Source organism: Schistocerca nitens, chromosome 3 (genome assembly GCF_023898315.1).
Source record: "Schistocerca nitens isolate TAMUIC-IGC-003100 chromosome 3, iqSchNite1.1, whole genome shotgun sequence".
NCBI classification, from domain to species: domain Eukaryota; kingdom Metazoa; phylum Arthropoda; class Insecta; order Orthoptera; family Acrididae; genus Schistocerca; species Schistocerca nitens.
The window spans coordinates 720,259,793-720,273,218 of NC_064616.1; the positions used below are offsets into that span (position 1 = coordinate 720,259,793).

Below are 13,426 nucleotides of genomic sequence, written 5' to 3' on the forward strand. Positions count from 1 at the left end.
GTCTTAGCAAGTTCATAGAATCGCCATCACTGTACATCTTAAGAGTGGAAAAAGACTGATCGCCTGGACTGGTGAGTCGAGGTACATGCCAATGGCAGGTTGCGTGGATGTCGAAAAGCAGGTAATCTTGTGTGGGATGTGCTTAGATGGATTATAAACGGGCTCTCTGATATATTTGTTATCATCTCTCGTTGACGAACGATGCTGAAACATATTGGCTGGTTATGAGCATCCATTTGTTTGCCAACCGCAACCTACAAAATGGTTCAAATGGCTCTGAGCACTATGGGACTTAACATCTGTGGTCATCAGTCCCCTAGAACTTAGAACTACGTAAACCTAACTAACCTAAGGACATCACTCACATCCATGCCCGAGGCAGGATTCGAACCTGCAACCGTAACAGTCCCGCGGTTCCGGACTGAGCGCCTAGAACCCGCAACCTACAAGAAATTTGTATAGTTTGCAAGCCAGTACACTACCCTGCCGCTCCACAACTGTTTCAGAGTGCTATCTACAGGGTGGGACAAATAAAAGTGGCCCAGAAAACAGAGTTCCGGGGTATAAAGAACCACAGCAGGGGAAAGGAAATACAGTACTAACCTGACCACAGCAGATACTGAAAGGGAACACCATTTATCTCTTGGCCCCTTCGGGCCCTGGTCAGCAAGCTGCTGAAGACTGATCGAAGCTCTACTGCTGGAATTACTGCAGTTTCATCCGAAATGTCCTGCTGCAGTTCTTGAAGACTATGAGGATTGTTCCGATTCACCTTAGGCTTGACGACTCCTCACACAAAGTAATCGCACACTGCAGATCAGGTGACCTGGGTGGCCAGCTAGATCCGCGACGAGACTGACATCTGCTAACAACTTTGTCAGGCGTGAAGATCGTGTAAATGTTGTCCAAGGTTCTGTCAACTGTATGAACAGTTGCTCCAGCCTGCTGGAAGTAACTGTAGGTCTTTTCTTCGTCCGTTAATGCTGCTACATAATCACGGCCTACCGCATCCACTCGTCCGGGCCTCTTTCATTTGCCCTACCTTGTACACCCATACTACGCAATACACCTTACGTGTACGGTGGAGGGAATTTCTGGCACCACTGTCTTTTCCTGCCTTGCCTGTTGAATTAACGTTTGGTGCGTGAGAAGCATGATTGTCAGTAAACATCCAAATGGACTCTAATTTCTCTGATTTTCTCATTGTGATGGTTCACGAGGTGTGTTTGCAAGGTAGTAATGTGTTGCCCATCTCTTCTTGACACGTACGCTCTCGGGATTTCAACAGTAACGAATCAGATTCCTTGAGATTCACCCAATGTATCTTTTCTTGATATCTGCATTTCCTACATTTTATTTTATGTGGTCATTCCACTTTACTGCTAGTTGTTTCCAGTGATTTTTTGTCAATAATGTAAACGAACAGTAGTGGATCAGTTTGCCTACTTAAGGGGATCAACTCCCAGCACCTGCAGCAGTCGTCGAACCTGCATCTTCCTCGTATTCTAGTGTTACAACCTTATGTACCTGTACGTAACATCATTGTCTTCAGAAAGGCTAACGGAGTTTTCAGCATTATCCATTACACCATTACTATGTATTGTAAAGAGTAACGACCCTTTAACACTCCTTTGGGATTCCTCGAAATTAACTATACATTTGTTCATTTTGCATGCACCATAAGAGTAAAACAGATGCTATGTGATTCTGTTCTAATAAAGTACGTACAAAATGTTTACTTTCCCTGACATTACAAAATGGTTCAAATGGCTCTGAGCACTATGGGACTTAACTTTTGAGGTCATCAGTCCCCTAGAACTCAGAACTACTTAAACCTAACTAACCTAAGGACATCACACACATCCATGCCCGAGGCAGTATTCGAACCTGCGACCGTAGCGGTCGCGCGGTTGCAGACTGTAGCGCCTAGAACCGCTCGACCATCCCGCCCGGCGCTCACATTACATGTGAGTGAGCAGCACTGTAATGTCAATGTATTTGCTGTGTAAAAGGAACATGATCACATTTTATAAAACGCAGTTTACTTAACTTGCAAATGGCGTTAGTGTCTAGAGGTCTGCGTCGTTTTAATTCTACCTATGAGGCTGGTTGGTGCCATGTTCCGTGGATCATCATGCTCGATAAATCATAATGACGTCAAACGAGTCATTTTAAATTCACATCACATTTGTAAATATGGCTAAACGCCAACACTTATATATGAGTTAGTAATTCCCACCCACCACCTTTTACATGTTACACTAATTGAAATTCTTCTACGGGTTAGAAGCAATTGTCAAGGAGCAACTGTTTCAGTTTGTTTTAAAATTTTGCTTTGCTGTCTGGAAGAGGAGAAGTAGATCAATGTTTAATGTCCCGTCGACAACGGGGTCATTAGAGACGGGGCACAAGCTCGGGTTAGGGGAGGATGGAGAAGGATAGCAGTAGTGTCCTATCGAAGGAACCATCCTGGGCTTTGCATTAAACGGTTCAGGGAAATCACAGAGAACCTAAATTGGAATGCGAGTCCAGTGTGCTACCCACTGCGCTATCCCACTCGGTGCTTTGCTGTCTGTCAGACAGCTAGGGCTACGAGAAGCTGGATGTTCGTACTGCGATATTGCAGAAAGACTTGGCAGTATTGTAACCATAGTACATGATTTCTGCCAGCGGTGGTCGCTTTAGCGTGCGGTCGCAAGAAGCCCGGGCTCCGGACAGCCACTTGCACTCCCGAAAGGGAAGGCCATCGTGTCCGGCGTATGGCTCTGGTGCGTTGTCCTGCATCTGCAGCAGTAACCTGAGCAGCAGTTGGCACCACAGTGACGCAACGAACTGTTGAAATTAAGTTACTTCAAGGACAGCCCTGAGCCAGACGCCCTGTAGCATGCTTGTGGTGCCAAACCACCGCCGATTGCGACTTCATTGGTGTGAAGCGAGAGCGAATTGGAGGTCAGGATGGTGGTCTGTTGTGTTTTTCGATAAAAGCTGGTTCTGCCTCAGTGCCAGTGACGGCCGTGTGTTGGTTTGAAGGAGGCCCGTTGAGCGCCTGCAACCGACCTGTCTGCATGCTAGACACAATGGACCTACACCTCGAGTTATGGCCACGGATGCTGTTTCCTATGACAGCGCCCTGAATTTAAAATTTTACATCAGTCTGGTGGTTCGACCTGTTGTGCTGCCATTCATGAACAGCATTCTAGGGTTTGTTTTCCAGCAAGATAACGGTCGCCCACATAGCGTTGTTGTAATCCTACATGCTCTACAGAGTGCTGAAATGTTGCGTTAGCCTACCCTATCAGCAGAACTGCCTCCAATTGAGCACACACAGGACATCATTGGAAGACAACTCCAGCGTCATCCACAAACAGCATAAACTGCCCATATATTAACCAAGCAAGTGCAACATGCAGGGAACTCCATCCCCCAAACTGAGATCTAACAGCTGTACAACACGGCGCATTCACGTTTGCATGCTTGTACTCCACGTTCTGGCGGTTTCACCAGTTATTAATGTGTCATCATTTCACATTTGCAATGGCTTATCTCGCACGTACATTAACCTGTGATTTTGCAATGTTAATCGTTTAAATATGTTACCTAGACAAATGCCTTCCCAAAAATGTCATTTCCCTGCATTAATTATTTTTGGTGTTGCGATTTTTTTTTCCCGTCAGTGTACCTGAGAACAGTTTCATTGTCTTTCTAAAACTCACACCTCCACAGTGTTTCCATGATGTCAACGCTTCCAACAGTAAAATGAATCTGACATAGTTGGCGCCAATCAAGGGTAATATAAACCATGCTTAGTGCTCTCAAACCTTTCAGAATGTTCTATGAGCCAAACCACTGTTTATGTAATGTCTGCTTTTAGACCTTAATTCAGGTTTCATTTGTTAGATATTTTTCATAAGTATTAATTCCTTTGAGGATATTTGAAAATAACAGTTTTTAAGTTATTGAAAATATGCTTAAAGCTGTTAACTTAAGGTTATAATGAAACAGTGTTTGAGAATTGATAATATCGCGATAAAAATATAAATAATAATTTATGTTTTGTCATAATTATGTTCTAAAATAATGATAAATTATATAGTTTGTTTTATTAGCATTTGCTGTCATTTATTTGAAAAGTAATCTCCATAGTATAATCCCAGTATATTAAAATATTGATATATAAACGAAAAATCATATTTGTGTCAAATTTGCTCTCGAAGGCTAAGAAACTTTGTGAACATCCGCAGTCATGGATTACATAATTTATAAATCAAAAATAGTCTCAAATCTGGCCAGAATTTAGATGGTATCAGAAAATTCTGTAACCGAGAAAAGTTCCATCATGTCTTGATTTCTTCAAGTGTGCAGCCTATTACACTATATGTATTTGTCATTGTTGTTGTTGTGGTCTTCAGTCCTGAGACTGGTTTGATGCAGCTCTCCATGCTACTCTATCCTGTGCAAGCTTCTTCATCTCCCAGTACCTACTGCAACCTACATCCTTCTGAATCTGCTTAGTGTATTCATCTCTTGGTCTCCCTCTACGATTTTTACCCTCCACGCTGCCCTCCAATACTAAACTTGTGATCCCTTGATGCCTCAGAACATGTCCTACCAACCAATCCCTTCTTCTAGTCAAGTTGTGCCACAAACTTCTCTTCTCCCCAATCCTATTCAATACTTCCTCATTAGTTATGTGATCTACCCATCTAATCTTCAGCATTCTTCTGTAGCACCACATTTCGAAAGCTTCTATTCTCTTCTTGTCCAAACTATTTATCGTCCATGTTTCACTTCCATACATGGCTACACTCCATACAAATACTTTCAGAAACGACTTCCTGACACTTAAACCTATACTCGATGTTAACAAATTTCTCTTCTTCAGAAATGCTTTCCTTGCCATTGCCAGTCTACATTTTATATCCTCTCTACTTTGACCATCATCAGTTATTTTGCTCCCCAAATAGCAGAATGCCTTTACTGCTTTAAGTGTCCCATTTCCTAATCTAATTCCCTCAGCATCACCCAACTTAATTTGACTACATTCCATTATCCTTGTTTTGCTTTTGTTGATGTTCATCTTATATCCTCCTTTCAAGACACTATCCATTCCGTTCAAATGCTCTTCCAAGTCCTTTGCTGTCTCTGACAGAATTACAATGTCATCAGCGAACCTCAAAGTTTTTATTTCTTCTCCATCGATTTTAATACCTAGTCCAAATTTTTCTTTGGTTTCCTTCACTGCTTGCTCAATATAGAGATTGAATAACATCAGGGAGAGGCTACAGCCCTGTCTCACTCCCTTCCCAACCACTGCTTCCCTTTCATGTCCCTCGACTCTTATAACTGCCATCTGGTTTCTGTACAAATTGTAAATAGCTTTTCACTCCCTGTATTTTACCCCTGCCACCTTCAGAATTTGAAAGAGAGTATTCCAGTCAACATCGTCAAAAGCTTTCTCGAAGTCTACAAATGCTAGGAACATATGGTCAGTATTGCCTCACGTGTTCCGAAATTTCTACAGAATCCAAACTGATCTACCCCGAGGTCGGCTTCTACCAGTTTTTCCATTCGTCTGTATAGAATTCGTGTTAGTATATTGCAGCCGTGACTTATTAAACTGATAGTTCGGTAATTTTCACATCTGTCAACTCCTGCTTTCTTTGGGATTGGAATTATTATATTCTTCTTGAAGTCTGAGGGTATTTTGCCTGTCTCAAACATCTTGCTCACCAGATGGTAGAGTTTTGTCAGGACTGGCTCTCCCAAGGCTGTCAGTAGTTCTAATGGAATGTTGTCTACTCCTGGATCTTTGTTGCGACTCAGGTCTTTCAGTGCTCTGTCAAACTCTTCACGCAGAATCATATCTCCCATTTCATCTTCATCTACATCCTCTTCCATTTCCATAATATTGCCCTCAAGTATTTCGCCCTTGTATAGACCCTCTATATACTCCTTCCAACTTTCTGCTTTCCCTTCTTTGCTTAGAACTGGGTTTCCATCTGAGCTCTTGATATTCATACAAGTGGTTCTCTTTTCTCCAAAGGTCTCTTTAATTTTCCTGTAGGCAGTATCTATCTTACCCCTAGTGAGATAAGCCTCTACATCCTTACATTTGCCCTCTAGCAACCCCTGCTTAGCCATTTTGCACTTCCTGCCGATCTCATTTTTGAGACGTTTGTATTCCTTTTTGCCTGCTTCATTTACAGCATTTTTATATTTTCTCCTTTCATCAATTAAATTCAGTATTTCTTCTGTTACCCAGGGATTTCTACTAGCCCTCGTCTTTTTACCTACTTGATCCTCTGCTGCCTTCACCACTTCATCCCTCAAAGCTACCCATTCTTCTTCTACTGTATTTCGTTCCCACATTCTTGCCAATTGTTCCCTTATGCTCTCCCTGAAACTCTGTACAACCTCTGGTTTAGTCAGTTTCTCCACGTCCCATCTCCTTAAATTCCCACCTTTTTGAACTTTCTTCAGTTTTAATCTACAGTTCATAACCAATAGGTTGTGGTCAGAGTCCACTTCTGCTCCTGGAAATGTCTTACAATTTAAAATCTGGTTCCTAAATCTCTGTCTTACCATTATATAATCTATCTGAAACCTATCAGTATCTCCAGGCTTCTTCCATGTATACAACCTTCTTTTATGATTCTTGAACCAAGTGTTAACTATGATTAGGTGCTGCTCTGTGCAAAATTCCACCAGGCGGCTTCCTCTTTCGTTTCTTACCCCAAATCCATATCCACCTACTATGTTTCCTTCTCTCCCTTTTCCTACTCTCGAATTCCAGTCACCCATGACTATTAAATTTTCGTCTCCCTTCACTATCTGAATAATTTCTTTTATTTCATCACACATTTCTTCAATTTCTTCATCATCTGCAGAGCTAGTAGGCATATAAACTTGTACTACTGTAGTAGGCGTGGGCTTCATATCTATCTTGGCCACAATAATGCGTTCACTATGCTGTTTGTAGTAGCTTACCCGCATTCCTATTTTCCTATTCATTATTAAACCTACTCCTGCATTACCCCTATTTGATTTTGTGTTTATAACCCTGTAGTCACCTGACCAGAAGTCTTGTTCCTCCTGCCACCGAACTTCACTAATTCCCACTATATCCAACTTTAACCTATCCATTTCCCTTTTTAAATTTTCTAACCTACCTGCCCGATTAAGGGATCTGACATTCCACGCTCCGATCCGTAGAACGCCAGTTTTCTTTCTCCTGATAATGACATCCTCTTGAGTAGTCTCTGCCCGGAGATCCGAATGGGGGACTATTTTACCTCCGGAATGTTTTACCCAAGAGGACGCCATCATCATTTAACCATACAGTAAAGCTGCATGCCCTCGGGAAAAATTACGGCCGTAGTTTCTCCTTGCTTTCAGCCATTCGCAGTACCAGCACAGCAAGGCTGTTTTGGTTAGTGTTACAAGGCCAGATCAGTCAATCATCCAGACTGTTGCCCCTGGAACTACTGAAAAGGCTGCTGCCCCTCTTCAGGAACCACACGTTTGTCTGGCCTCTCAACAGATACCCCTCCGTTGTGGTTGATCCTACGGTACTGCTATCTGTATCACTGAGGCACACAAGCCTCCCCACCAACGGCAAGGTCCATGGTTCATGGGGGGGGGGGGAGGGGGTATTTGTCATATCAGATTCAAATATAGTAAAATGTGTTCCTCCTCTTCTAGTGAAATTTGCTAACCTTTGAATGCCACAAATGAAATTTAATAGTTCTTCTGTACCATAAAGTCTATGTTGTGATGACATGACTCTTTAAATGCATAGTAGCTGATAATAAAGTGGGACCAATATCTGACACTGTTGTTTATATATGCCTTGCTAATTAATAACAGATCTTGAAAATAGAATATTATGGATATAATAATACAAGATGCCTAGTTACATTGTGGTTTGAAATCCGCACTATGTGATCCTCGGTAACTGCCTGTATACACAACAAGAACAAATACAGAACAGAGAAGAGGCATGTCTGCAATTGACTAATACAAATGAAATTATCGTTCTCTGCATAATAAAATATTGTGAAGTGAAACTAGCCATTTGCCAAGCTTTAGTAAACATAATTTTATGGCACAGATCTTAAGGCTGTAGTGCACTTTATCTCATTCACTGCTGATTGTTTTATTTATTTATCTGCCTTGTAATTGCTAATACACAATTTCTGTAATATCTACTTTTATGCAAAATTTTTGATTCCCTATACTAAGTAAACATAATGAACCAGGTATCCACGTATCCACACACAAACACACACACACACACACACACACACACACACACACACACACACACACACACACACTTAGCTTATGTAACTTTTAAGCATGAAAAGAATTTCTAGGATGTGGAATGAAACAACAGAAAAAATTGTTTATTCAGGGAATATAGTTTCACCTTATAATTTTTCTCTTGGCTTTTCCAAAAGATGAAGCATATGTGAAAAGTTCAGCATTTATTTATTGTTACACATATTTGTTCATGACATGTCTGAGAATCAAAGTTATGTTCAAAATTTGTTAGTCTTCACTTTTTGTGCCACACACCACATGAAGATAATGTTATCTTTACATCTTTCTAGCTTCTACCTACGAAGATCAAACAACAGTAATAGATGGATAGTGTTCCTTGAAGGTATGTAAACTGTGAGGGTAAGCATGCTAATACAACCACAAACATTAGATATCTCATTTCACTTATATGTTAAAAATGCTTTGGTAGCAATTGACATTTATCTTCATCGTCAAAATCCTCCAATTGAATGTACAGAGCCTCAAGTGTTGCATTTACATGTAACTATTATGTAGCAACCCCTTTATGTGGAATCTAGAGGTAACCTTCTCAGCCATCCAAAATCCCAAATCCCCATTTGGGTCAGGCTCATTAATGATAGGTTCGTGATATGGACGTAGGGCCGAAACACCTTATCCTCATTTCTCCATTTCCTCAGCAGCTTCTTCACCATCTGGTTCACCTGGCCCTCCTCAGCCACCTTCCTGATTGTTAACTTTTATCTCTATAGCTCAATGAAGTAGATCATAAATACACTCTAAGACAAAAAAAAGTCAACAAAAGATGCACCATGAAGGTATCATCCGAATGGGACAGAAATCAGTAGATGTGACGTACATGTATAGACAAAAAAATGATTACTGTTTCAGAAAAATTGAATGATTTATTTAACAGAAAGAGCTTCACAAATTGAGCAAGCCACTAACGTGTTGGCTCACCTCTGGCCCTTATGCAAGCAGTTACTCAGCTCGACATTGATCGACAGAGTTTTTGGATATCCTCCTGTGGGGTATCATGCCAAATTCTGTCCAATTGGCATGTTAGATTGTCAAAATCATGATCTGGTTGGAGATCCTTGCCCATAATGCTCCAAACATTACTAGTTGGGGTCTGGCAACCTTGCTGACCAAGGTAGGGTTTGTCAGGCACAAATACAAGCAGTAGAAATTCTCATTGTGAGTAGGTGGGCATTATCTTGCTGAAATGTAAGCCCAGGGTAGCTTGCTGTGAATGTCGACAAAACGGGCATAGAATATTGTCAGTGTACCAGTGCGCTATAAGAGTGCTGCAGATGGCAATCAAAGGAGTCCTGCTATAAATGAAATCACACTCCAGATCATCAGTCCTGGTTATCAGGCCATATGACAGGAGACAGCCATGCTGCTATCCCACTGCTGTCCGTGGTGCCTTTATTGGTCATTGAGGCTCAGTTTAAAGTGGGACTCATCACTGAAGACAATTTTACTCCAGTCACTGAGCTCCATGCTGAATGTGTCCATCAGCACTGCAAATGGGCTTATTAGTGTACAGAGGTCAATGGTAGTTCCCACAATGGGTGCTGTGAGATTTGTCCCCCTTTTGTGGGCCACCTATAAATGGTCCTTTTGGTCTATGAAATACCAGTTGCACATCAGATCAATGATATTGATGAATCCAAGTTCTGGGTGCCTCTCTCACGATTGCTAAGTCCTCATGTTCTCTCACGATTGCTAAGTCCTCATGTTCTGGCATCTCTGTAGGTTGACCACTTCCTTCTTGATGCTGTGTTTATTTATGGTTCACCCATTCCCACCACCACTGTTGAATAGTGGCATAGCTCCTGATCAAATGTTGAGCTATTCACATATTACTCCAGTTGGCTTCTTTGAGCACAACTACACATCATCTCTGAAATGTGGGCACTTATGTATATTGTTCACGCACCCATTGGTGAGGCATAGTTACTGTCCAACTGAGTACACAGAATGAAATTCACAAAGATTTTATGCACTGGAATCACCATGTCCACTGTTTACTAGCCTTGCCAGTTGTGTGATGAAATTGTACTGCTGCATCACACATTCATCCATCAGCTACAACAGTTTACAGTTTTGCATTTTCTGTCAATACCTGTATGAATATCAATTTGTGACCAATTTGAATAACTCCTTTGTGGTGCATAAAAGTTTTGGTCTAAGTGTGTATTATCATACATTGTACAATTTTAATCTTAGTGAGCTAGTCTTAACAATCAATTTGCAGCTTTAATCTTAAACAGCTTGCCACCATACTGAGATACATACAACATCTTACTTCCAGAAAATGTAATTCTATAATATTTCTTTAATATTTCTGTGATACATCACAGTTGATCAATACCAGTAACTGTATCCACTAAGCTGCAGATAGATATAAGTAAACTCCATGACCCTTCTGTTATGCTACAGTCAGTGATTCATAATTTCATAATTTGTAAATATTGTGAGTGTGTGTGTGTATGAGAGAGAGAGAGAGAGAGAGAAAGGGGGGGGGGGGGAGGGGAATGTGAAGGGAGAGAGAGAGTGTTCAATGTGCTCAACAGTAAAGTTATTAGTTCTCTTCCTAAAATAGTTTGAGACAAATATGGTTAAAACAGGTAAAATTCGCCAACTCAGTCATATCTAGTCATGCAGAATGTGAAAGTGTCAAATTTTCCAATATTAAAACGTCATGTTAAAATCATAATTGATGTATTAAATTAAGGGCAAATTAAAAATTCAAGAGAGTGTGGCTTGCTGAACACTTAAAAATCATCTGGTTATGTGCCATCCATACTGATAAACAGTTTAGTAAGCAGATCAGACAATTGAAGGTCACAATATTTGTCCCATAGTCTGATACAATAAAAGTCAGATGAGATAATGAACCACTCTCTGCCCCCTTGTTTGAACATAACAAATGTGACATATTGAAAGATGTACTGCACTCGCATGTGCTCAGTGGGATTTAAGGTGGGCGAATAGGCAGGGTAGTCCACTCGTCAAACATCATCTTGTTCCAAGAGTTCCTCCACCTGCGTTGTTCAATATGGTCACACATTGTCATCCATAACAATGAAGACAGGGCCTAAAGCACCCCTGAATATACCCGTGTAGGGAAGGAGCACAGTGTCACAATAACGTTAGCTGGTGAGTTTATCATATTCAAAGGTTTTGACACCAGTACACCCACACAAAGTTATGCCCCCCCCACACACACACGCACACTGTAACACCTATATCACTAAACCGATCATGTTTGGTAATGTTCCTGGGTACATTATGTGTTTCCACCTCACAATATAAGGATACATCCAGAAACACTACTGAGACTGATTCTACTGTCATCCCAGAAGAGCACATGACCCCACTCCTCCTTGGTCCAGTCCCTGCGTTCTCGGCACCATCTCAAATGGTGCCACGAATGTGCAGATGTCAGTGGAACACAACACACTGGACATTAGGCAAGGGGCCACACGCAGTGCAGTTGCCATGGTATTGTGGAGCATGAAAGTGTGTACCTTGTAGTCCTGTTAAATGTGGTTGCAATTGCACCTGCTATTTTATAGGGGTCCCTTCTTGCCTGTTGCACAATGTAACGAACATCTGCTGCTGTAGTTGACTGTGGTTGACCAACTCTACTTCTTTGGGCAGCAGTGCCTGTGATTCAGAATGCTCTACATGCATGTCAAACAATGCTGTGAAAAATAGCAAATTCCTGGGCTACACTCATCACATTTCATCCTTCTTCCAGCTTCGAGGTCATTTTTCTCCATGCCAAGTCATCCAGATGTCAGATCCAAGCTGTCAGAGTAGTATTCATAACAAAATGCTGTGGCATTTTCTGGTTGACATCTGGTTGCGATTTGGGGACTTCGCTCCTTAAGTACAGCTGCTGTAGGTGGTCTGCAGGGTTTTCCACAAATACTTTGGGTGGTGTTCCATCCTTTAACTGAGCTTGTGAAATGATTTAATGAGTACAGGAATTCTTGCCCCAGTCTCATCTTACTCCCTTGAATAATATAGCAGCTATTGTCTCTAGTCACCTGAAAGGCTGTGAAGTCTCTTCTGTTGATAAATAAGCGAACACAAAGCAACCCACATTACGATTATTGCAGAGTATTACTTATCAGTCTGACAGTGCACAGGAGGTCTTAGCATATGGCCCAAAGAATTTGAGCTGGCTGCATCAATGACTTGGTGCATCATTGTCTTAAAGTGAATCACCCATTCCTTGACACACTCTTGTTTTCAGACTCAGCCAATTGCCTGTACTGCATCCAGTTAGCCGTCCTGAGCATCCACTTTGTTGTCTTACTTTCAAGCACTGTTTGATCCAGCAGATGTATCTAAGGGGAAGTAGTCACTAGAGTGCAAATCCCTGACCACTTTCCACTGAGCACTGTTGGTGATGGTAAGATAGAATAGCAAGGGACAAATGATAGAGAATGACCACATAGCACAGCTGATTCATATGATTATGATGTGACCCACAAGGTGCATGTGGCTTATGAGAATATACAATAATTGTGCTATGCCATTTCGCATTTTTTTCAGAGTGACCCAATACATGGAAGTGAGATTGTAAAGCGTAACCTTTATAAGATTATTTTATTCATCCAGTTTTGTTTCAGGTGTCTGATATTATTCACCAGATCTCACTTACACTTCACTTCACAAGTACCTTATCCAAAATTTAAACTTTACTTTGCTCTGTTTTTATGATGGGCTATGTCATTCCCTGCAGTTCGAAATACTACTTCGTGTTCTGTTCAATAAGATAAGTACTCCAGTAATAAAAATGCGGAATGCAGGGTTTTCAACTGTGTTGTTTCAGTCTTCCACATTCCTATGAACCACTCATATTTGTCTCCAATAACCCTCTCCATATCTACCTGGATATCCAGAACTTCTAATCTTTGTACACTCCTGGAAATTGAAATAAGAACACCGTGAATTCATTGTCCCAGGAAGGGGAAACTTTATTGACACATTCCTGGGGTCAGATACATGCGGACGTGCATTGTCCTGTTGGAACAGCAAGTTCCCTTGCCGGTCTAGGAATGGTAGAACGATGGGTTCAATGACGGTTTGGATGTACCGTGCA

At 41.4% G+C, this 13,426-nt stretch overlaps 1 protein-coding gene across 1 annotated transcript in view; it reads left to right on the top strand.

Moving 5' to 3' along the window:
* The window catches only part of LOC126249405 (palmitoleoyl-protein carboxylesterase NOTUM), a 240,559-nt gene that overhangs the window by 107,850 nt on the left and 119,283 nt on the right, over nucleotides 1–13,426 (top strand). Inside the window, exon 4 of the mRNA XM_049951059.1 lies at nucleotides 8,613–8,665. Coding sequence (XP_049807016.1) covers nucleotides 8,613–8,665 — 53 coding nt within the window. The remainder of the gene's footprint in view (nucleotides 1–8,612; nucleotides 8,666–13,426) is intronic.